General features: G+C 37.7%; 1 protein-coding gene across 1 annotated transcript in view; it reads right to left on the bottom strand.

Annotated features, from left to right (window-relative positions):
* Nucleotides 1-14,428, bottom strand: part of ZC3H6 (zinc finger CCCH-type containing 6) — a 50,966-nt gene extending 36,538 nt beyond the window's left edge. The window contains exon 1 of the mRNA XM_069494271.1: nucleotides 14,063-14,428. Within this exon, the coding sequence (XP_069350372.1) occupies nucleotides 14,063-14,094 (32 nt within the window). The 5' untranslated portion in view covers nucleotides 14,095-14,428. The remainder of the gene's footprint in view (nucleotides 1-14,062) is intronic.
* Nucleotides 14,429-25,242: the final 10,814 nt, after the last annotated feature.

Genomic DNA, 25,242 nt, shown 5'->3' with positions numbered 1-25,242 from the left:
TCTGGTAATGTCTGAAGGCAACTTGAAAAAGCTATCAAAATTTTGTTAATAACATTGACTGAAAAGATTAATAGAACTGTGAAGCCCTAGAAGTACAACAAACTAATCTAAAATCACTGATCCAAGTGTTTATGGATAACGGCATAGCTCTAGATCTCTTGTTTTGGCAAGCCAAGAATAAAATATGAAATACCGCTAAAACTTCCTGCTGCATGGGGAGTAATACCACAGGGAAAGTTGATCAATCTACAGTCAAACTGAAAGGACAACTAGGCTAACCAAAAATGGACTCAGAAGGACTCTTGAAATATGATGTCCTGGTTAAAGTAAAAAAATCTTTAGTCATCAATCTAAAGTGACTTCCAGTCTCTTCTTATAATAGTCATGATTATTTTCACTTGTCTCACAATATTCCAATGACTGGCCTTCAGAGTCATATATATAGCTACCTCACAGCTGTTATTTCAATGATAGTACAAAAATTTATTTGGCAACAGAAGGAAAATAAGGGGACTCTGATATTCAGTCAAGCTGAATGCCAAGGCTTTCAGTCAGAACTCCTACAAAGGTCATAACACGTACAGCAGTGAATATGTAGCCTTCTGTTCTGTTTCTACAGGGAGGGCCAAAATGGGTGGGGGCTTGTTTAACAAACTCTGCCAAGTTCCCAGCATGTGTGTGCAAAAGGGCTGACTATATGTCCCAGAGCCTAATAGACACTCATATCCCCCCTTCAGACCTTTGTTACACAAAGTCTGTGCTTTTGTGACACAGGCATAAAAAAATCAAAAGGGAGAATTTCCAATCCCCAAATAAACCAATCAAAACTTAATACCTAGAATCCCTCCCAATATGTAATAACCTTTTTATTTTCCTCTTTACCTATCTCTCCCACTTTATGTGAAGACACTGAAATCGTCTTGCCCAGTAAGCAGATTAATTTAGCTTGCTTATTTATTTATTTTGCTCTGGTGGTGTTTGTATTATTTCTTGCAAGGTGTTTCTAGAGTATTTATTGAATAAACTATAAAGTATATAAATAAGAGTTAAAATTATAAAGATTAAGATGAAGCTAAAACTAAGATTAGTTTACACAGGTGTATGCCAGAAACTCCTGACTAATTTTTAGATGTGAGCAGCAAATCTGGCTTTGACCTCTAGGAAACAAAAATTAGGCATGAGACAACAGTGCTTCCAAGACAAAAACAAATCAGTTACCCAAGAGAAGCACAATTTTTTTCTGGGAGTAAAATCAAGAGAGACATTTCTTCTCTGAGTCCTCAGAAAAACAGTAGTTGATATGGTAGGCATTGCTCTCAAGAGTATCCAATATAACAGTTTATCCATAACCCAATTTAAGCCAAGGACATGCTGCCAAAGTTCGATTAAGAAAATTAGCAATTATATAAGGGAACAAAGTAACACTGCAAGTACACAACTGTATGATGTTCTAACTTGATCCAGGGATGAAATCCACAATATCCAGAGGTGCAATTCTTAAAAATTATATACATATATATAAAAGAATTTTCTGTCCCTCTAGCTTAAAAAAAAAGGCAATTCCCTCATTTAACATATATTTATTTACCATCTTCTCAGTGGAGATACAATGGTAAACAACAAGAAAGAGACATGGTTTCTTCTCTCAGGAAGTTTTTAATCTAGTGGCATGAGAGACAGACACCAATAAAAAAAAAAAGCACACAAATAGACAAAAAATAACCACAGAAGTATATGAATGAGGTAAATAGTACTATGGGAACACACAACAGGGGAAAGTCTTCTGTCAGAGAAGTCTGGAAGGCTTTCCCTGAGGAAGTCCTGAGTGAAGTGAGATGAACTAACCTGACTGGGGCAGGGGAGGGACCTCTGCTGACAGAGAAAATAAGGTGAGCAAAATTTCTGTGTAGAAGAGAGCACAACACGCTGTAGGAAGTGAGACAAGGTCAATGTCACTGGACCATAAAATAAATGTGAATTATTAAATACTTCAGTTCCTCAGGAGTTATTTTAATGTTTGTCAGGAAATGGTGGCCACTAGGGCAGATCAGTTAGGTTGGTAATACAGCATTTGGAGTTATAAACTGCTAGGGGTTTTCTTTTTGTTGAACAGTATTTTTTTTAAGAATGTAAAGAACATTAGTCCAAATTTTTTATTGTACAGATTAAAAAAAAAATAGAGGCAAGCCAGGTGCAGTGGTTCATGCCTATAATCCTAGCACTTTGGGAGGCTGAGGCGGGAGGATCACTTGAGGTCTGGAGTTCAAGACCAGCCTGGGCAACACAGCAAGACCTCATCTCTACAAAAAGTAAAAAAATTAGCCAAGTGTGGTGGCATGCATCTGTAGTCCCAGCTACTCGGAAGGCTGAGACAGGAGTCACCTGAGACCAAGAGGTCAGGGCTGCAGTGAGATATGATCCCACCACTGCCCTTCAGCTTGGCTGACAAAGTGAGACCCTGTCGCTAAAAAAAAAGCTAGGAAATAGGTTGTTCTATTGCCCTATTTCATTTCAGGGTTCCAGACAAGTTGATAAAGAGTGGTTCAACAGACACTTGGGACTTGGAAGGGCAGAAGGATGTGAGAGGAGTGTGGGATGCGCAATTACTTAATGGGTACTGCATACACTAATCAGCCGATGGTTACAGAGAAAGCCAGGACTTCACCACTACACAATATATCCATGTGACAGAACTGCAGTTGTGCCCCCTAATTCTATAAAAATAATAAGAAAAAAGAAAAAAAAGAGTGATTCAACCCATTAGATAAAAGCCTCCACATTAAAGTCAGACAGGGAAAGAAAAGAGAGGAATGTTGAAAGAAATGAAAACTGCTATTTTATTACTAAGGTTTGTAGTTCAATTAAAACAAAAAAGGGCTGAGCACCAATATGCAGAAGAGAGAGTGGAATATGTTATAGTGAGGTATGTGGCTGCCAGAACGGTAATTTCTACCTAGAGTTAAAGAGGACCCAAACTGAAGACAAAACAAAACAAAAAACCACCTCTTATTTAATGAAGACCCAGGGTTCTGGCAAAGTGAGGTGACCTGAACCTGGAAATTAAAATAGGAGTGTTAAATGAGAATAACCAGCAACAAAAGAGTTCTTAAAACAACTATTTAATGCTTTAAACTTGTGACATGTTAAAACTGATTACTTAAAAAGATACCATCGTAGGGTAGAAGAACAAAAATCTCTAGAACCAGAAAGATCTGTGTTCAAATTCTGCTTCCTAATCATATACTACCTATATCAATATGAACAAATTATCCCACTCCTCCAATATTTAGTATTCTTATCTGCAAAATGGGAGTAATCAATCACCTTTACCACCACAGAGTTGTTTAAGGATTACATGAAATAAAGTTATCACTAAACTCGACTAAAGTTTCCTTGCCCTTTATAGTTTACCCAAAATATATGTATTCAAATAGAATAGTATGCTAGACTGCAAGTTCTTTCACAGAACGAACTGGGAATGGTTATAAATCCAAGGAACTAGGATTCTAAGGGGAAATTTCTCTTTTTTTCCTTCAGAGAATAACAATGAAAAACTATCAGGAACAAGTAAAAGCAGAAAGTAAGCTGGGGTAGACTAAGTTTGGAGTCTGTTTGTGAAGTATTTCTACCTTATCCTACTGTTATGCAACACTTAGAGTGGTCTGTATGAAAGCCTCCCATCTTCCCAAAGACTCCCCAAGGCAACAATAAAACATAAGATGGAGTACGTCTAGTGCTCATGGTGATTATGGTGGGAATAGATGTTTATGATGATCCAAAGTAATTAAGAAAAGGGTAAGTCAGTAACTGTTTAGTAAAACAGAAATGCAAGCCATATATTTTATGTACAAATGGTTCCTTCAAAAAAGTTTCCAACAAAATTGATTTCTGATAAGAAAATATGTTAATGTTTAATTCCCTGCCCCCATCCAATACCAGATGTAAGAAGTACTGCTGTACATTAATTTGGGAAAATAAGAATTTTTAAATATATCCGTAAGTTTGTATTTTGACATCATGAAGAAAAACCACACCTTTCCTCAAATATCCTTTATGTTGTAAGCTGAGACTATTATGTGAATAAACCAAAACTGTGAATTAGCTTGCCATAGTTTTTTTTTTTTTTTTTGAGACTACATTTTAAAAAGTATTCTTTTTTATATTTCATTTACTCTTTGGATATCTAACTAAGCTAGAACTGATTTACTTTCAGTACCTTTCAATTTATCCTCTTGATGTAGGCTCTCAAGTACAGACTAGAGAAGCTAGAAATTTCACAGAAATAAATCTCAGCAAATAAAACTCCCTTAGAATATGAATGTCAGAAAATAATCTTTAGGTGTCATGACATCAAAAGTTGAAAAAGTTGATTCTGTCCACAATATTTTCATATAGCAAGCAGTTCTCTAGAAATCTACAATGAACCAGAGTGAAATTGTCTATTTACCTAGTATTATTCCAAAAGAGCACTTGGTCTGTGTCGAACATCTCAACCCAGCATCTGATGCCAGATTAACTATTATTATGAAGTACTGTGGCTCCAGGATTTGGGGGAGTGGTGGAGGTAGATTTTTTAGAAAAGCTATTCCAAATTAGATTTTTGGCCTAAGCATTCAGCTAAAGTGTGCTTCTCCAATTCTGTCTTGGCCTGCCTCAAGTCATTTCTAGTATCCTTAAATGTCACAAGATCAGAGATTGCATGATCATCAAGTTACCATTACATCTAATCAATGTAATAAAAATGTAAAAATATTTTTTCAAATATTAAAAAGCCATGCCATTTATATTTCCTGTTAGTATCTGAATACTCATTTTCCAAGTTAAGGTGCTCTAGGTACAGCTGGGAATGAAAATCTCTTTGTACACTTTATAAGTTAAAATTTTATCAATTAGATGAAGTATAAATGTACATAATGCAAGAGAAAAATGTTCCAATTAATCATAATGAAAGCTATTTTATGTACAAAAGAAATCAACAATTTTCAAAGAGTCAAATAAAACATCCTATAATAATATTGACAGAGTTGGCTAATGATGGAAGAATATCATATCCTTTTCTAGCTGATAATTATAAAAATTTTAATAAAAATACAAAGCAGAATCATAGAGATTATATATAATTCTAACTTTGTTCAATTGTTTGGCATACTGGTATTCATAACATGAAAAAAATCATTTCTAAAGAGTATGTTTAATTTTTAGTTATTTTATTCCACAAATCTTTTAAGAAAAACAATCTTATTTGGGGATTCTTCACATTTTTTGTAGATGAATTAAAAGCAGAATGTTAACTGTGTCACTCCAAAATGTCATAAGGAGAAAAACTTCCAAAGTTATGTACAACAAAATCATTGTTGCTCCAGATATTACATATATGTGTATATACATATACACACACACACATACACACACGTGTGAAGATGTTACAGGAAAAAAGTTCCTCCAACCATCTTGTATTTCATTAACCTCAGTTGAAAGTGACCCTCTTTTAGCATCTGTACTGTGCATTATAACAATTACAGGAATAATCCAGCAACAGGCAACACTGAGAAATTATCACTAAAGCACTATAATGTCCTCCTCTTAAAATGAAGACTACTAAAATTTCTAACAATAAATTATAACAGCCTCAGGGATAACATTTCATATTTCTTCAAATATGTCAGACATTTACTCTTATGATGATGATATTGATTTCAACCCAGCTTTAGACAAACATTGATTTTCACACTTGGCCATTTGACATTAAAAAAAAACAACCTGCATTTGTAGGTACTTCTTAAGTCAATGCATTATTTGCTTCCATTTTCATTTGCTTAGCCAAAATATAATTTTTAAGCAGAATCTTATATATTCCAAGGATGTAGAAATCAACTGAAAACTTCCCTTATGGTCTAACAGCAGAGGTTATAAAGAACTTAATCCCATACACAAGCATCAGAGATCCAGCAACATTTTATTGTCAACTGTTAGCAATCAAGAAAAATCCAAGCAAAAGAGGTGTTGGTTCTTCTGATCTCTATGCAGTTCAAATGAACTCCCTTAATAGGCTGACACTTGTACACAATAGAAGAATTCCTGTTTTCTACAGCTAGAAACTTGAAGATCTAAATTAGCCAGATTTAATTGATTTCATATACTCTTAAAATATAAGTCAATAATATTTTTTATAAATTCAATTTTTACTATTTTAAGATTTATAAAAAGGTGTCCTACAAGATGAATTTATAACAAACTAAGATAAAATTGTCTGTGATTCAGTAATATCCAAAAAAAGACCTTCGTAAGTGTCCAACATCCAGCATCTGATACCAGACTAACTATCATTATTAAGTAATGGAAAGAGTACTGAAACTGAATGCCATAGATAGGTCATGGCTCTCACTCAGCTGTTTAGTCACCCTGGACAAATTATTTACCCTTTGAGTCTGTTTCCTAACTATAAAATGAAGATTTGAATCTGTCTATATGTACCAAATGAAGTAAAGTATGGAAATTACAAACTGTGATATATTTAATATATTGAGTATCATAAGGATTCCAAATCTAGGTGCTTTATGTTTGTATCAACTTTATGAATAGATCGTGATTGATTTTATGTAGTTTTATGTTATACTTCTAATGATAATTAACTTAGGACTCTCTTTGAAAACTACCTGGGATTTGCTTTGGTTATTTATTTGACACGTAAAAATGTGCATGTAATTTATGAAAGTTTAAGTATTAAAACAGTTATTTGAAGTATTAACGTTAAGCTAGAACTCACATTAAAAACAAAGCAAAAGAAAACAAATATAAACTCGTAACAGAGAAAGCTTGCTCTTTGCCAAGAGCAGTAACAGTTTGCTGAAATTGTTCTTGTTAAAATCATGTAATGACTGGCATCTTGCTTGGTACATGACATCAGCAGTTCAGTAACATTTCCCAGAACCCAACTACCCCCCAAAAAGATTTGGGAATAAGAAAGTCCTCAGAAACCAAAAGAAAAACCAGATCAGAAATTAGGAAGTCAGGCACACACGACAAAGTAAAAAATGACTGACTAAATTTAAGATAGTAACACGCAAAGAAAAGAAATGTAACTACCAGAAAGTTGTCAGCAATGGAAGCAATGAAAAAGGAGAGGTGCAAAGATAAATGTGGGCAGTGCCCATGTAAACACCACCCAGGAGAAAGGATATCCTGTAAGGCAGATGGATGCAAGTAACTGTTTGACAAGTACATTACAGAGATGGGAATGTCACTTTATCAGAGCCCAATGTCATTTAAACTTCTAGTCATTTATACCCAACTCCCTTGTTCTAATCCCATGTTCAGTAGGTAGCTTTTGATGATTTGGTTTTCCATATAGCATTCTACATGGAAAGAATACATTCCCTGATGCAAATATCTAGTTCTCATTTTATATAACTAAATTGGCCTTCTCACGTATGTGTGTGTGTACATACATGCACACACATACATATATATATATACACACACACACATATATATTCTCTTGTGATGGGGATGTATGTATATGCTCTGGTAAAAGTGTGGGCTCTGGAGTCAGATTATTTTAAGTTCCTATTGATTCACTTTGTGACCTTAGGAAATTGACCCATCATAGTGCCTGTTTCTTCATCTGTAAAAAGGCAAACTAATAACGGGACCTACTTCCTATTGTCATGGTGAGGATTAAATAATTCACTTAAAGTACTTAAAACAGTACCTATCACATAGCAAGCACCAAATAAATGTTAGCCATTGTTACTATTTTTGAGCATGAATTAACATTCCTAAATCTGACCAGCTCTGAGACTGACCAGTTTCTGAATCTGAAAAACTAAAGCAAGCCACTGTGTTGCACAACTCCAGGGGACGTCAATGCACAAAAGAATACAGTACTCTGGAAGCCCTGGACTGGACTGAAGGCTTAACCTGGTGAATTCAAGGTCACCCATCCCTGTGAGGTTTTTTCAGTAGCCAGTCTGTCCAGGTGAAAACTTAATACGTAACTGAGGGTCACAAACTCAAGTGCCTACAGTGGTCAAGCAGGTCTTCTAAAAGTGAAGCGCACCTTGACTGATGAGTTTGCAAAGACAGTATGAGTGATAAGACTGTGGACGGTGGAGAACATAGTAAAGTCTTAACAGTTTTCAAACACAAATATTTTAAAATATCCTGTCAGGCAAAAACAACAGTGTGGGCAGATTTTAAGCCTGAAGGCCACCAGTTTGCCAACCCTGCAACACCCTTTCATTCAAATATGAAATGTTTTAATTTAGGATAATGTATATCCTGTGACTTTTTTTTTTTTTTAAGAGGCAAAGTCTCACTCTGTCATCCAGGCTTGGAGTGAAGTGGCACAACTGTAGCTCACTGTAGCCTCAAACTCCTGGGCTCATGAGATCCTCCCTCTGCAAGTAGCTGGGATTACAGGCAGGAGCCACTGTGCTCAATCTGTCACCTATTTTTAACCCTTATTTTCCTTTACTGCTCAGTGACTATCCTTTCCTTTCTCCTTCTTTAGCTTCCAAAAGCTTCTGTCCTCTTTTCCATAACCTCTGACACACACATCTGCCTGATCTCATTCATTTCAATTAACATCTCAGCTAAAAACTCCCAGATATTTATACCTAATTCTATCAATGCTAAGAAATAGCTCATGAATTTTGCCTGTCTGCTTCCTCATTTGTCAATGCCTTTAATCAGATCTTCATCATCCAATTTCTAGACATTTATAGATTTGGCTCATTCTTTTCTTGCATGGTCCACATCCATCCACCAGCAAATCCTATAGGTTCTACCACCAAACCATGTCCAAAATGCAACCATTTTCACCGCCCCCCCCAACCCCCGCCCCCGGCCTAAACCATAATCACCTGTCACCTAGATTACTGCAGCAGGTTTCTTTTACTACTCTTTTACCATGGTAGGATTCTGTCCCTCCTTTGTTCAAATCCCTCAGTGGCTCCCATATCACTCAAGAGTGAAATCTAAGGTCCTCACAATAGCTTACAAGGCCCTATACAATCTTCCCTTACCCCTCTAACTTCATCTCTTATTACTCTCCCCATTGCTCACTCTTTTCCCTGGCCACACTGCCCTTTTTTTCCCTTAATCACTCAGCTCATTTCTGGCTCCAGGTTTATTCCACCTCCCATTCCCTTTATCTGGGATGTTCTTTCCCCAAATGTCCTGGGTTTGGATTGCTCTCCTATTGCAGGGCTTTGCTCAAATGTTATTTTTTCAGTAAGTACTGTCCTGAACACTCTATTTAAAAGAGAAAATATCCTCCCCACACCCACCAGACTCCCCATCTCCCTTTCTGCTTTATTATCAACTAACACATTTGTTTTTCCCATGTGTTTATTTTCTCTCTCTCCCAGGAAAATGCAAGCTCCATTACGGCAAGGATCTTTTTTATTACTATATTCCTTGTGCCTAGAACAATGCATTAATACATCAAATATTAGGTGCTTAATGTTTAACAAAAATGATTGCAAAGCCTCCTAACTTGTCCTCCTCCTACTGATCTCCCCTTCTGTTGTCCACTTCCTCCTAGCCCCAGGCAGCCTAACAAAAAAATGCATCTGATCATTCTCTTAAAAAACTTTGATGGGATCCACACATCCTTTAGGGTCTGGCCCCCAAATTTATTTAAACCTTTTCCTCATTCCCCAAAATAGCTATACACTCCTCCCCACATATTAACACTTTTATCATCCATGAACCTACCATGTCATTTCATTTCTCCATGCTTTTCGTATATCTCCGCCTCTACTTGGCCTTATTCATCCTGCAGACCTAGCTATTCCATGATGCCTCCCGGAAGCCCTCGTTTATAGCCCCACTGCACTCAGTTCATACCTCCACCATAGTACTTGTGCTATAACTATGTATTTATCATTCTGTTTCTCTGACTAGATTACAAGATCCTGGAAAGCAAGTTCATGAGGTTGTATTGAGATTTGTTTCACCAGTGCTTAACACTATATTTAGAAGAGAGGAAACACTGTCAGTCTGTTGAATGAAAATTTAAAAGTAAATGAAATAATCTGCTTATGATAGGACGGGCGGAAATGTCTTCCTAAGAGTCAGAGTGCTTTCCCACATCAAACCTGAACCTGATATATAATTTCAGGTTTTTACATTTGTTAAAGAAAGATGCACCTTGGTGATTTCAACAATAGTTAAATTCTGGAAACAAAAATAAGGCCTGGCTAGTCAGGAAAGACATTTACTCCACTAAACATACTAATTTTCAAACCAGATATTGTGTAGAACATAAAGTGTACTCTGATCTGAGAAAAGGCGTCTGCAATTTTTTGAATTAAAAGTGACTTTTTAAAGTAGGAAGGGAATTAGAGGTAATCCAGTTCAACTACCTTATTTCACAAATGAGAAAAATCCTGAAAAAGAGAAGATTAACAACCAAGTTAGAAGAAAGACCAGGATCAGAATCAAGGTTTTATTCAAAATAAAGGGCTCTCTCAAATATACCATGTTATAATTGCAAACTACTCAAGAATTAAAAGCTAGAACTTATTCCATTACTTCCTTACACCAATTTAATGAAGAGTGAAAATAATATTGCATACCTAGGTCCTTATCTAGGCTGTATTTGTGGGATCTCAGACAATTCACTGAACCTTATACTACTACCTTGATTATCTACCTAATACCACATGGGATTATTTCAAAAATCAAATGAAAGCCCTGTTGCAAATGGAAAATATAATCATCTTCTCTACCCTCATCCCTTCAGATTCTCCAGTGCACTCTCTTGGCAAGATTTCAATCAATATCAGGGGCCATAAACTACTACAATTCTGACTAGTTAGGAATTCTGTTGTTCTTGTTTTACAGGAGGAAGGAAAGCAGGAAGAGAAGGGAAAGAATGCAGGGAGGTTGTTTATAATGGGCAAAGAATAACCTCCTCCCAAAGGAAAGGTTTATCCATACCTCCTATCAATTAAAGACTCTTTGAGAGTCACAAGATCTTATACTATTCACCTTAAAATTATCTTTTTCTCCAGTACAGTCCCTGCAATACTTTTTACCATTAACATATTTTAGAAAATTCTATAACATTACTTGGTTATATTTATTTCTTCCTACTCTACCGTAGATGTGTCCAAAGCATGGACTCATGGCATTTAGCCTTCAAGAGTTGCTGTGAATTGTTTTAACTGGGTCAACATCCAGCTGAAATATAAAGCTAGGTGGCTAGAGTTGTGCCCGAGAGAGCTGAATGAAAGAATTGAATGATGAGAGACAAGAATTACACTTCCCTTTGATTTCCCCCAACTCCTTCCTCTCCATCTCTATTATTTATTACTAAAGACCTTTAGAAACTAAGCTCCGAGCTTATGCAGAAGTCTTCTATGACATTCTACATAGCCACAAGTTTATTTACACATTTTATATTAAGACTTTATAAAAATATGTTTTAACTCCACGCATGAAAATATTTAAAGGAAAGTACATCAAATGGATATTTTTAAAATCCACGCATGAAAATATTTAAAGGAAAGTACATCAAATGGATATTTTTAAAAAGTACCATTTCAATTTGTATAAAATCAAGGTAGTTGTAAATATTAATCATAGATTTCATTGTTTTCCTGCACACACAATACACCTTAATTTTCAAAAATGTCAAAAAAAGAATATCCCTGAGACAATGCCTAGCTCCATATACCAAGTTTCATATACTTTTCTCCACTTAATTCGCAGAAACTTTTATTACAGTATAATATAGCTATAATATGGAAAAACAGAATATTTGGGGAGCCCACAGATTAGTCCATTTTTCCCCAAATTCTTAAGAATCATCCAGGGAGCCTATGAAAAATACAATTACCACAACCTTCCCCTGGAGATTCTGATTCAGGTCCTCTGGGCAGGGCAAAACTCTACCTCAAAGTGACTTCTGATGATTAGCTAAAATTGGGAAAACACTGATTTAGTACAGTGGTTCTCAATTTGGCACATATTAGACTTACCTGGGGAGCTTTTAGAACTCTTAAAACACAGGCTGAGGTCCAGACCAATGGACATAGGATCAATATTTTTAAAAAAAAAAAAAAAAAAAAGCTCCCCAGGGAAAGTTGAGAACCATTGATCTTGTAGAACTTGAAAATTTCTCATAGAAGCCTCTTACCAATTAAGAAACTAGACTTGCTCAAGTTCACAAAGCTAGGTGGTGACAAAACCAGAGCTAGAACCATTTCTCCTGACTCCTAGTCCATTTGGTTTTTTGATGTAGTTTGTTTTTCATTTGGGTTGACAAAAAAAAATGTGAAAAAGATATACCATCTCTTTTCACCTCTGAACCACACTGCCACTTAACAATTGGGTAAGTTAAAGTGGAGCTAAACTTTTTGTTTCAGAAATCACTAGAAAATGTTTCTTAGTCGTAATTTTAAATAAAAATAGACTAAATATCTGGCATCACAGTTCCTTACTAGCAAAATTATTTTGATACTGGAATTGGTGATATGGGTTTTACATCATATACAATACAAAGTTCTACATGTTGAAGTTACTCTATGCACTAACAGATGAGAACAGATTTCCTTCTTCCATATAAAAGGAAGAATTTTACGCTATGCTAGCAAAACCTCATGGTTGACTTGTCCACAGATATTCAGAGTGAGAAACAAACGTCTCAAAGTATTAATTAACTCATTCCAAGAATTTTCTTTTTAATAAAAGTTTTAACATAAAAACCACGAAAAATGGGTCAAGTGCAAGCACATGACCTATAATTTTTAAGAGTATATTTTACTTTCTAAAAATTACTCCATGTTTAACTTGCCTTCTGAGGATCTACTTTTCTTATTACAGTACCAAAGTTGTTGAAATACCACTTTTATCCCTCTCAAGATTGCCAGATATTTAGATATTTCAAATTTCAGCTTTGTTTGTGATTTTTGCTTCTGGGTTAAAAAAAATGCTTGGAATGCTTTCCCAAAAAGAGATCACATTACTCCACAGATAAAACTTGAGCAATTTGTATACAGTTTAGGGTACAATGTATACTTTTGATTACTTCTATTTCGCAAAGGAGTGGAATGCTTTCCCCAAAAGAAATCACATTACTCCACAGATAAAACTTGAGCAATTTGTATACAGTTTGGTGTACAATGTATACTTTTGATTACTTCTATTCGCAAAGGAGTAATTGTGAGGTCCTAGATTTCCAAATGAAAATCCTAAATAAGAATCAGATACAATGAATTTTGTTTCATTAATTTTAATGAATGAAGGCCCCCTTTTTAATGATTAAGATAGATATGAATGAAAATTTGAGACTTAACCAAAATTAAGTATGCTAAAGTAAACGCCCCCAAACTGTTGAATAGAACCAAGAATGTGCCTCCAAAGGCACAGAGTGAAAGTAAAGTATCAGAATCTCACTTAGAGGTTCAAGTGATACACAGTATCTAGAAAATTGGCTTAGACTGAATAATCCATGGAGTTTTTACTTTAGAACACTGTGCTACACTAAGGTTTGCAAAGTCTAAATACTTTGTGTTAACATTTAACTTAAAACTTGCCATTTCAAATTCCAAGGGGTAGGACTGTATATAACACATGGCCTTTTGGGGTGGCTTAAAAATTCCCTAAAATCCAAACATGTTTATTTTTAGAGGTGTTCTTGGGTAGCAGTCAAACATCAAACGACCGGTTACTGAAAATCCTGGCCGGTCCTACTCGGCGGTGAACACCAGCTCCCGGACCGGGAGGCGCTGGCCCGCAGCACCGCGCCCGCACGCGGAGAGGCGCCCGGCGCCGACGGAGCCCGCCCGGGGGCGGGGGGCTCGTACGTGCCCGGCCGGGGGCGGGGCCGGCGCCGGCGAGCAGCGACCCCGGCTCGGGGAGGCGGGCGCGGCCGGGCCGACCTCCCCCGCGGCCGCGATGCTGAGGTTTACATAAGGGTGCGCGTCATGGAACTGATGGAGCCACACAGAGACGTCTAAGTCATGCAGGAGGCGCCCGGCCCCGGCCCGCTCCCGCCGCCCCAGACCCCTCCTCTCATCCGACAGAAAGACAGACAAGAAGGGTTCCCGACCTGTCGTGCCCTGCATGTTCAGAGTCTGTCATGTTTGGTCAAGAACGGGGCGGGGCTGGAGGGCAGGTCTGCGAGGCCGGCGGCGGCGGGGCGCGGGGAGGACCCCTGCGCCGCCTGCGGGTACCTGCTCCCGGCCGCCGCCGACAGGTGACGAAGTGGTAAAAACTCACGGTTACTAGTGAGCGACACAGACACAGACTTTCCAGTCTATTAACAACCACGCCAGAGAGATGGGGTTCTAACTGCAAACACTGGGCAACGGCCCCACGCTGCCGGCGCTGCCGCTCTAGTCTCTATTCGCCGCCGGTGGCTGTGGCGTGGGAGCGGGCGGGCGGGCGGCGTGCAGCGACGCGGGGATTTGGACAGTGGCCGTAACGGTGATTTCTCCTCACCAACATGGCGGCACCCGAGACAGGCGGCTCGAGAAAATGGCGCCGGCCGCAACACCTTGCCCGGGACTAAAGGGCAAGAGAGATTCCTCCGCGAGCCGCGGCCCTTGCCCAGCCCGCCGGGGCCGAGCGCGTTGACCATTGGAGGAGGCTGCCCGTCAATCACCTTCAGGGGCGGGTCTCCACGCATCCCGGTGCAGCGGCGGAGGCGGCATCCTGGTAGCGGGGATGGGCGGCAAGAGACGCGGCCGGGTGGTGCCTTGAGTGGTTTTAGGAGGGGGAGATGGCCCACGGGGCCCGCTAGGTCCACCGGAGTCGCTGGGCCCGGCCTGGCGTGGGCCGCGGTTTCCCCTCAAGACGCCAGCCTCCCAAGACATGAGCAGTTCTAGACGCACCAAACGTCCCCAAAAACCATTAGCCGATGTGGGGTGATAACGCGTCTATAGAGTCGTCTTTAACAAAAAAAAAAGTTCTTGAAATAATGGAGATATCTCCTTCACAGTTGTAGCGTCTGTTCTTGGAATGTTTAGTTCTCAGAATCGCGTTTTAAGGAATAGCTTGCCATGCAACTCTTTCTGATACTTAATACTAAATTTATCTTCCCAATTTTTACTTGATAATAAATGTAGCTATTAGACTAGTTATATAAACGTTACATTATTTTGTAATTATATTTTTATATGTAAAATGTATGTATTTTTACAAATAACAATTAGGTATTACATTCCTTTACACTTAATGAAAGTGGCCTTTAGAAATAATTTTTAAGTGACAAGTCAGATGTTTTGGCCTAGTTAATACATTACTTAGTTCCGAAGGAAAGTTCCTTGTTTTTTATTAAAATGGTGGACTTAATGGGTAATCCCAAATATCTGACTTCATTTGTCTTTGCTTAATAACAAATTTTGCTAATGGATAAATGGAATGTATTCAGAAGCAATTGCAACCAGTATATTAAATTTGAAATGTAAAATTTTTTGAAAGGAAGAAAAGTCACAATTTTTTTTAAGATGAATGCAGCCAGTGACAGAACAGTAAGATGATAGAAACTTCACTTGACCAGCAAAAAAAAAAAAAAAGAAAGAAAAACTGCAGGCATTCTCCACGGTTTGCCATATAATATTAATACATTTCTGGGAAATTTTCCAAAAGATCAATTTTGTCTGGAAGAACTATGTTAACTTTTGGAGTTACATTAGAATCTCAGGACTTTGTCTTTATTGCAATTATTTTACTTAATTTAGCCTTACTGTAGCTAATTTGGGTAGCCAGTTTCTTTGAGGTTATCTGAAGGCATTTGAGGTAAACAGTTGCTGTTCTTTCTTGCACTTCTGTTTTCCTTCTCCCCTGTATCTTGAGGCCTCAGGATCTCTTTCAGATCTTTAAGGTCTTTGGTTTGCTATAGTGTGGAACAATGTAGTTCTCTCTGGATGAAAAGCCTCCTTCCCTAACCCTTAGCATGCATCATTTAGGAAGTCTGATGCTAAAATATGGCATCAGGTCCTGGTCTTTTTTCTTAGGTAACAGAAAAGGAGGTATGTGCGGGTGAGCGCTGTGGAGCTCTTTTGACGCTATGAGTTTTTACAATCTAGAAAGTGGTTAGAGTCCTGTTACACAAAATGCTTTTTTTTTTTTTTTTTTTTTTCCAGTTAAAGACTAAGCCCAACATTTCTCACCCTGTCTTTAATTGCCTCAGTAGATCGTTAATTTTCAGCCTAACAGATTTTACCTAACAATGACATGTGAATCCCGAGAAGGGCAGAACTCTTGTCCCATAACAATCCCCTCCAAACCTCTGCACTAAGAGATGACCAAACTCTAGCAAGGCTTGTAGCAGCATAGGTTGTGTCCCTAGGATGACCCCAACACTGCCAATCCCATCTCTAATGAAAATGCCTGCCTGGAAAGCTCAATGCTGCCAGAATTTACTGTTTGTCCCAGCCAACACCTGACCATAGGCCCTTGGCCTCCCTTTCTTAGAGAAGCGGTCCCCAACCTTTTTGGCACCAGGGAGCGGTTTCATGGAAGACAATTTTCGGGGGCGGGGGAAGTGGAGGCGGAGCTCAGGCAGCGATGCCAACCATAGGGAGCAGATGTAAATACAGATGAAGCTTTGCTAGCTCACCACTGCTCACCCCGTGTTGTGCGCCCCCCACCCCCAATTTGATGGAAGACCATTTTTCCACGGGAGGGGAGGAGAGGGTGACAGGCGGAGCTCTGCAGACTGGTACGGGTCTGCAGCCCGGCGGGGGGCGGGGGGGGGGGGGTTGGAGACCGCAGTCTTAAAGCATTTACCAAAAATTTCATGATCCTTCGTCTGTCCATTTAAGATGCATATGTATCCCCTATAATTCAGGAGTGTCTTTCTCAAGGACCCTGAAAGCCATTCTTTTGAAATGTAATCATCTGGAATGTTAGGGCTTCTCTCCCAGTGTCTGTGGGAGGACAGAATCCTAACTTTGGTGATAATTTCCATCTAGCCTACACAGCTGGTCTAATCACGTTTATACTGACCAACACTTTGTAATTTTTTTCTTTAGCCCCCGCTCTCTCCCCCTCCTTCATTCTTTCTTTAAAATGCCCTATTACTGCTGCACAAATTGAAATAAAGCTCAGCTCTTTTCCCTGCTGTCAGTAATTACTGAATAAAGTTGATTTTCACCGCTTTAGCTAATGTTCACTTTTGTTTCTCTTTAACAACAATCTCCACTCCCAATGCACACAAAAATTATAACAGATATAAAGGTGGCAACACTTTATTTTGCCAAATAAGGATGTTTTAAAAAACCTTATCATGGTTATTTCATAAAAGACATTTTAACATCAAGAAAGTAGAAAGGATATACTTATTGAAAAACCAATTCCTTTAAATTAGATATGTTTAGCTTTAAGAAAAATTCATTTCATTTCCCTTGTTTTGTCCCAGACAGGTAAGAATAACATACCAGGGCTCCAATATTGGCACCAATTACAGTGCAACAATGTGACACAGGAGAAGCAGATCACTGAATATTCAGAGAGACTGGTCAGGCTTTGACAAAAAGGATCTCCTAGGTGATCGTCTTAGATGAAGATTTGGGGGCCTTTCCCCCAGCCTTCCTGGTAGCTTGTCAACTTCCTAAATGCATATGGGGCCCTAGGCAGGGGGAGGGAACCCTAGCCACAAATGTATTTTCTGCCTGCCTACCAGAATGGGGGCTTAGAGTTAGATTGAATTTGGAAAAAAAAAAAAAATTCCCTGTACAATACACTTTGAGGTTACAAATGAACACTCAGTGTATTCACATCACTGGAAAGTTTTAAACACACACACACAAACCAAAAATACAAGCACCAGACATTAGCTATGTCTTTGAAAAGGTACTTTTAAAATGTTGCCTCCAAACAGGATTAAGATACAGTTGGCAGGCTCCATCTTAAGGAAATATGGAGGTGTCCCTTCTCTTGTGCTTGTCCCCTGGTGACCTCAGAATGGAAAACATCCAATGGGTATACTGGCTATGTTTAATCCTGTACTCTTAATGTATAGTTTAAAAATAGCTACTTGGAATTTTATATAAATCTCAGAGTTATAAAGTTCCATGAATAAATCTTGAGATTTTTATCAGCATTATGTTAAATCTATAGGTCAATTTGGAAAGAACTGACAATTGCATAATGTCTTTCATATTATAAATATGTAATATCTCTCCATTTATTTGGCACTCATATCTCAACACAATTTTATAATTTTTCCTGTAGGTGTCCTGTGTGTGTGTGTGTGTGTGTGTGTGTGTATTTTATCTTTTATAGATGAATTTCTAAATATTTGGTATTTTTTATTGAAGATTTTAAAATCTATATTCTATATTGGTCTGCTGTTTTCTTTCTTTGTCTTTGTCTGTTTTTGGAATTGGGTTAATGTTGATCTCATAAAATCATTTAGAAAGTATTCCTTCCTTTTCTATTTTTTGTATAAGATCATGTAAAATTGGTATTTTTTCTTTAAACATTTGGTAGAGTTCCCCAGAAAAACCATCTGGGCCTTGAGATTTCTTATTTTGGAAGGTTTTATGTTATGAGTTTAATTTCCTCAATAGTTATTGTTCTGTTAAGATTATGTATTTTACCTTAGATGGGTGTTCATAGATTGTGGTGTGTGAGGAATTTGACTGTTTAATCTAAGTTGTCAAATTTATGTATGTAGAGTTTTTTTAAATACTGACTTAACAGCCCTTTTTGTTGTCTGTGGAATCTATAGTGAAATCCCCTCTTTCATTGCTGATTGGTAATTTGTATCTTCTCTCCTTTTTCTTTTCAGTTGTGCTGATTTCTGCCCTTTAATATATCCTTCCTTCTCTAGTTTTTCTAATTTCTTAAGGTGGAAGCTGAAGTTATTGATTTGAAATCTTTCTTCTTTTCTGATATGTGTTATGATCTTGAAATTCTCATATACCTGCTTTATCAGTATTCCACAAATTTTATGTCACATTTTAATTTTCATGCAGTTCAAAATATTTTCTAATTTACTTGTGAGTACTTCTTTGACCCATAGATTTTTTAAAGGTATACTGTTTAATTTCCAAGTATTTGGAGATTTTTCTGTTATCTATTATTGATTTCTTGTGTAGTTCCATTATAGTTAGAGAACATATTTTATATAATTTCAACTCTGTAACCTTTGTAAGGTTGTTTGGAGTGGCCGGCGCCAGAGAAAGAAAGATGAGCAGAGTTGAAAGGGATAAGTAAAGAGGCTTTATTGGGGCACTCCCGGGTGGGGGTAACGAGTCCCAAGAGAGGGACCCAGGCGAGCTTCACGGGACCCATGGAGTGGTACCAGAGAAGCCGCCCCACCCAGAAGTCTGAGTGGGTTTATATATGTTTTTAGGGCTGGGGGTTGGGAGTGTCTCTGGAGGGAAGGTTTCGGCGGGAAGAGTGAGGAATTTCTTTGTTTCAGCTTTAGGGCAGGTATTGAGGAATAGGAGGGGCTTCTTCTTTTTTCATTAGGGAAGGGGGGGGGTGCCTGCCACCAGCCTTACATTGTTAAGGTTTACTTTATAACCCAGTACATAGTTGGTGAATGTTCCATGTGCTTTGTATATTTTGTGCATGCATGTTTAGGATTATTATGTCTTTGGTAAATTTACCTTTTATAATTATGTAACATCCATTCTTATCTCTGAAGTCCACTTTGTTTGATATTAATATAATCACTCCAGCTTTATTTGGTTTAGTGTTTGTATAGTATATCTTTTCCTAACTTTTTTCTTTCTTTCTTTTTTTTAGAAATAGGATCTTGCTCTGTCACCTAAGCTGGTGTGTGGAGAGCAGTGGTGCAATCATAGCTCACTGCAGCCTTGAACTCCTGGGCTCAAGGGATCCTTCCACCTTAGCATCCCAAGTAGCCAGGACTACAGGTGTGTGATACCATGACTGGGTAATTTTTTTTTCTGTTATTTTTAGAGATGGGGTCTTTCTATGTTGCCCAGGCTGGTCTCCAACTCCTGCCCTCAAGCAATCTTCCTGGCTTAGCCTCCCCAGTTACTGGGATTGTAGGCATGAGCCATAGCACCAGCTGGCCTTTTACTTTTAACCTACCTATGTCATTATATTTCAAGTGAATTTCTTGGAGAGCATATAGCTGGATCATATTTATTCACTCTGACAGTCTCTTTGTTTTATTAATATTTGGTAAGTTTAGCCTGTTTACATTCAATGTAACTATTAATGTGTTTGATTTCAGATCTACCTTTTAAATTTTTTTCTCTTCATTCTCTTTTTGTTCTTCTAGTTTTCCTTTTCTGCTTTTCTATTTTAGGGGTGTTCCATTTTAATTTATTTATTGTGTCTTTGAATATTCATGAGTTTTTAATTTTAGTTTTTGTATCTTTCAGTTTTGAAAATTCCATTTGGTTCTTTTCTATGTCTTGTCTTTCTTTTCTGAGATGTTCTAATTTTTCCATTTGTTTCAAGAGCATTTAGTATAGCATTTTTAAAATAGCTGTTTCAAAGTCTTTCAGATTATTCCAACATACAATTCATCACAGCTTTGGCATCCGTTGATTGTCTTTTCCCATTCAATTTGAGATTTTCATGGTTCTTTGTATGTCAAATAAGTTCTAATTGTATCCTAGACATTCTGAATATTATATTATGAGACCCTGGATCTTATTTAAATCCTATGCAGAATGTTTGTTTATTTATTTATTTATTTATTTGCAGGTAATAGACCTGATTAGGTTCAGGCTTGAAATTCTAACCCACTTCTCCATACTGTGGCTACAGTGCCTGTTCAATTGGAAATGCTCTTTGAATCTGTTTTGGATGTGCACTACCCAGTGGTCAGTCTAAGACCTGGATGAGTTATATCTATTCAGCTCTCAAAAGTCTTTGGTATCCTGATTAGGATCAGATCCAGGCCTGCACAACTCAGTGATAAGCCCAGGAGTTCAGAAATTTATGCAGTCACTTTTTCAAGCTCCTTCCTCAATATGATATCCTAGAAATTTTCTAGTTCCCTGGAGCTTTATTTTTATTTCTTTGTTGTTGTTCTTGTTGTTGTCCAACCAGAAAACTGGAGCTTCAGTTAATCCCCACTTCTGCATACTTTTGAAGTTGTGCCTATATCTGGGGCCAAGTGGCAGGAGGACCAGAGGAAAAAGAAAATAGCAAACTTACTACCAGTTCAGTGGTACTTTGAATTCTGGTCTTAATCACCAATACACCTGCTTTAATTATTTTCCAGAGTCTTCAAATAATTGTTCCATGCATTCTATCTATGTATATCTATATTCAGGGGATATAAGGTGCTTATTCTATCTTACCCAGAACCAGAAATCCCACTGTATATTTTTAAATCCCAAAATATATTAGTAATATTGTTTTATTTAGTAAATATTCATTTAGAATTACCACTTTCTTCATTCTCCATTATTTCTTGCTACTCAAACCTTTCATCTCAGATTTTCTGCTATCAGATCCATTCTTTCTAATTTCTGAATTCATTCTAAAGAATGAATCTCCTAAATAATTTACTCATAGTGACCTCTTTTTGTTTTCCTAAAAATGTTTTATAGCTCACCTCTATTTTTTAATAATATTGTTTCAAGATATAGAATTCTAGTTTGAAAGTTTTATTTTCTTTTAATTTATTGATGATATTTCATTGTCTTCTGCATTCCCTTACTGCTGTTTGTGAAAGCAGCTGGCAGTCTAATTGTCCCTATTTTGAAAGTAATCTTCTAAATTTTTTCTGTGCCTGTTTTAAAATTTTTCTCTGCTTTTCTGCTGTTTCAGTATGATATGTTTTGGTGTGTATTTCTTTTCATTATTCTTTGTGGTATTTTTTTAATGTCCTGATCTGTGAATTGATATGATTTATTAGTTTTGGAAAAGTCTTAGCCTCTTCTTTTCAAATATTTCCTCTTCTTCGTTCTCTTTTTCTTCTCTTCTTATGATTATTATTATGTTAGATGTTTTAATATATTATTTGTGTTTCTAATAATCTCTTTTGTAGCTTCCCTTATTTGGGGCAGCAGTCTCTCTATGATATACTCTGAATAATTTCTTCTGATTTGTGTTCCAATTCACTGATTTTCTCTTCTACCCTGTCTAGTCTTCTGTTACAGCCATTTTATTACTCAGAATCTTATCAGAGAAGCAGAATCACTAGAAGATAGATAGATAGATAGATAGATTTCAAGGGGTTTGACCTTATGCAATTGTGGGAGCTGTTTAGAACAGTTTGCAAAGCTTTTATCTGATGTTGGAGCGTAAGATCTACAAACCAGGTATTCAGGAAGGGAAGTTGGATGTAAAGTAGGGGAAGAGTGAGGACAAACTGGAATCCCTGATGACAAACCAGAACCTATATTAGTTTCTGACCCTGTTCAACTTTTATGATGTAGATTTTGTACAGGATAATCTTGTGCCCTTTGTCACGGAGATAAGTATATACTTGGCCCAGAATTTTGAGAATCTGAAGAAGGTTCTGGGCTGAGGTGTATCAGCTGCAAGTCTGGCTGTTGTTCCATATCAGTAAGGTGAACCATCAGACAAATGGCAATATGCATTAGTTGCAACAGCTTCTGCTGCCCCTTAATTGATCCCTTGAATGTAAAAAACAATGTGGCTGCTGTTTCACTTCCACCTTTCAAATTTTTGCAAAATCTCTCTTATGGACTACCCTACCTAACTAGAAGCATGCAGAAGAGGAATCCTTGAAAATACAGTTCAATTAGCCAAAATGACATATTACAAAATCACCAAATATATACCTTTCAACTAGGCACCTATAAATACTTCTTTAACCCAAACTTAGCTTCCAGATAAAGGCAATAACAAAGTCATGCCTCTGTCTAACATAATGCAACTATCCCACATTCAACCAAAAAACATGCCAACTCATTCCCCCCACCCCCACAAATAAAAAGTCCCTTTTCTACCTTTGGGTGATATTCATTCTTCTAATCCTTCTTTTAGCTCAGTCACACACCTCCTTTCACATTCTATAACTTAATGAAATAAAAGTTAACTACTAACTTGTGTTAAATGGTAGAGGGGAAGGTTTTTTATATATATATATACACACACACACAGACACACATATATATATAACCTCCACACACATACATATATACATTTATATCAAATTAAGGATGAAATATGCATAACTATTACAAGCATTTTTTTTTTTTTGAGACAGAGTCTTGCTCTGTTGCCCAGGCTAGAGTGCCGTGGCATCAGCCTAGCTCACAGCAACCTCAAACTCCTGGGCTTAAGCAATCCTCCTGCCTCAGCCTCCCGAGTAGCTGGGACTACAGGCATGCGCCACCATGCCTGGCTAATTTTTTTTTCTATATATTTTTAGTTGTCCAGCTAATTTCTTTCTATTTTTAGTAGAGACAGGGGTCTCACTCTTGCTCAGGCTGGTCTCAATCTCCTGACCTCAAGTGATCCACCCGCCTCTGCCTCCCAGAGTGCTAGGATTACAGGCGTGAGCCACCGCACCTGGCCTTATCACAAGCATTTTTGCTACTGGTCATGTGGTTGTAGTTGGTATTTGTATAACTATCTTCTGCCTCTCTCCTTTGCCATGTTCTCTTTGCCCTCATCTGGTCTTGGCTCCTTGCTTGGTGGGTAACCCAAACCTTCATTCCTGAAGGGTTTGGGGCACTTGTAGTGCTGCCTGTGGTGGTGGTGTTTTTTATTGACTTTAATCATAGTATATAGGATTACTTAGCCCTGCTTCCCCAGGAAATCTCCTGCATTCTAGACATATTCTTCCTTAACCTCATTGTTTAGTTAGGATAACTTGATAGGATTAATCACCCCTGCCAATACAATAAATCCCTTCTTTACCTGTTAATTCACTGGTTTGAGGAGCCCTAAGTGGCCAAATCATAGTCTCAAATTCAAGCTTAAAGGAGCCATTGTCATGTCCCTTGATAGAATTATTCCTGCTTTTGGAATTGATAACTCTAGACCAGTGGTTCTCAATTGGGGACGATTTTGCCCCCAGAGGACTTTGGCAATGTCTGGAAGCATTTTTGGTTGCCACAACTGGGAAGCAGGAGCTACTGACATCTAGTGGTAGAGGCCATGGATGCTGCTAAACATCCTACATGCACAAGACTGTCTGTCCCCTGTAGCAGAGAATTATCAAGATCAAAATAACAACATGCAAAGGTTGAAAAATCCTTCTCTAAATCAGCAGAGCCCAAAGTAGCGTGGATAGGAAGCAGAACTTTTTCTAGGGCCTCACTGGGGATAATGTGGAGAGAAACTACTCCTATTTCCATCCCCTTGGTTCCCAGACCCCGTAAATCCTGGCTATGGGAGAAAAGCACCATATACTGCTGACCGCTGATTTATAGCATATACCCACAAGGTACTGCACCTAGTTAGTACAGTAACTGAAACCATTCCACCATCTTAACATGGCAGCTGTTTTCTTTTTTTATTTTGATAAAATATATATGACATAAATTTGCCATTTCAACCATTTTTAAGTGTACAATTCAGTGGTAATAGTTACATTCATACTATTGTGCAACCATCACCATTATCTGTTTCCAAACTTTTCCATCACCCCAAAAAGAAATTCTGTAACCATTAAGCAGTAACTCCCCATTTCCCCTTCTCTGGGTCACTGATAACCTCTACTATCTGTCTCTATAAAATTGCCTATTCTAGATATTTTATATAAGTAGAAACATACAATATTTGTCCTTTTGAGTCTGGCTTATTTCACTTAGCATATTGTTTTCAAGGTCCAGCCATGATGTAGAATGTATCCAAACTTCATCTGATGCCTTTGCAGGTCAGTTTTTCTTGTTTGATGTTTTTAACCTATCAATCTAATTTCCTTTTGTGTCTGGTTATCTTTTGCTGTATGCTGCACATTTTATGTAAAAAAAAAAAGTGTGTATGGTAATAATTGGTTTTCTAGTACCCCTCTAAAAGTGGGTACTTATAGTTTTTTTCTCAATTCAATTTTTCTCTCAATATTTAGTAATGACTCATGTAAAATAGAAGGTGATTGCCTATGTTATAAACAATAGAGGAGTTTAGAATTTCCCTGAGGAAGATGTTTAGCTTCAAAGAATTCCCTTTCCTTGTCTGTGGAGTGGACCCTGATTCATGCCAGGAATCACAGTCCCTTCACTTACAGAAGCAAGTCAGGTTCTCTGTCACTGACCCAACCTTAAGTTTGAGCTGCACTTTCTACTATTCCTTTATATGGCATTATGTTAAGCAAAACTGTTTTCCAACCGTGTGCTCTATTTTCCTGCCTTCATACAATTCTCTCCA

The sequence above is a fragment of the Eulemur rufifrons genome, chromosome 19 (genome assembly GCF_041146395.1).
Source record: "Eulemur rufifrons isolate Redbay chromosome 19, OSU_ERuf_1, whole genome shotgun sequence".
In the NCBI taxonomy this organism is placed as follows: Eukaryota; Metazoa; Chordata; class Mammalia; order Primates; family Lemuridae; genus Eulemur; species Eulemur rufifrons.
The sequence above is the reverse complement of the archived record's forward strand: the minus strand, read 5'-3'. Positions and strand labels throughout refer to the sequence as shown.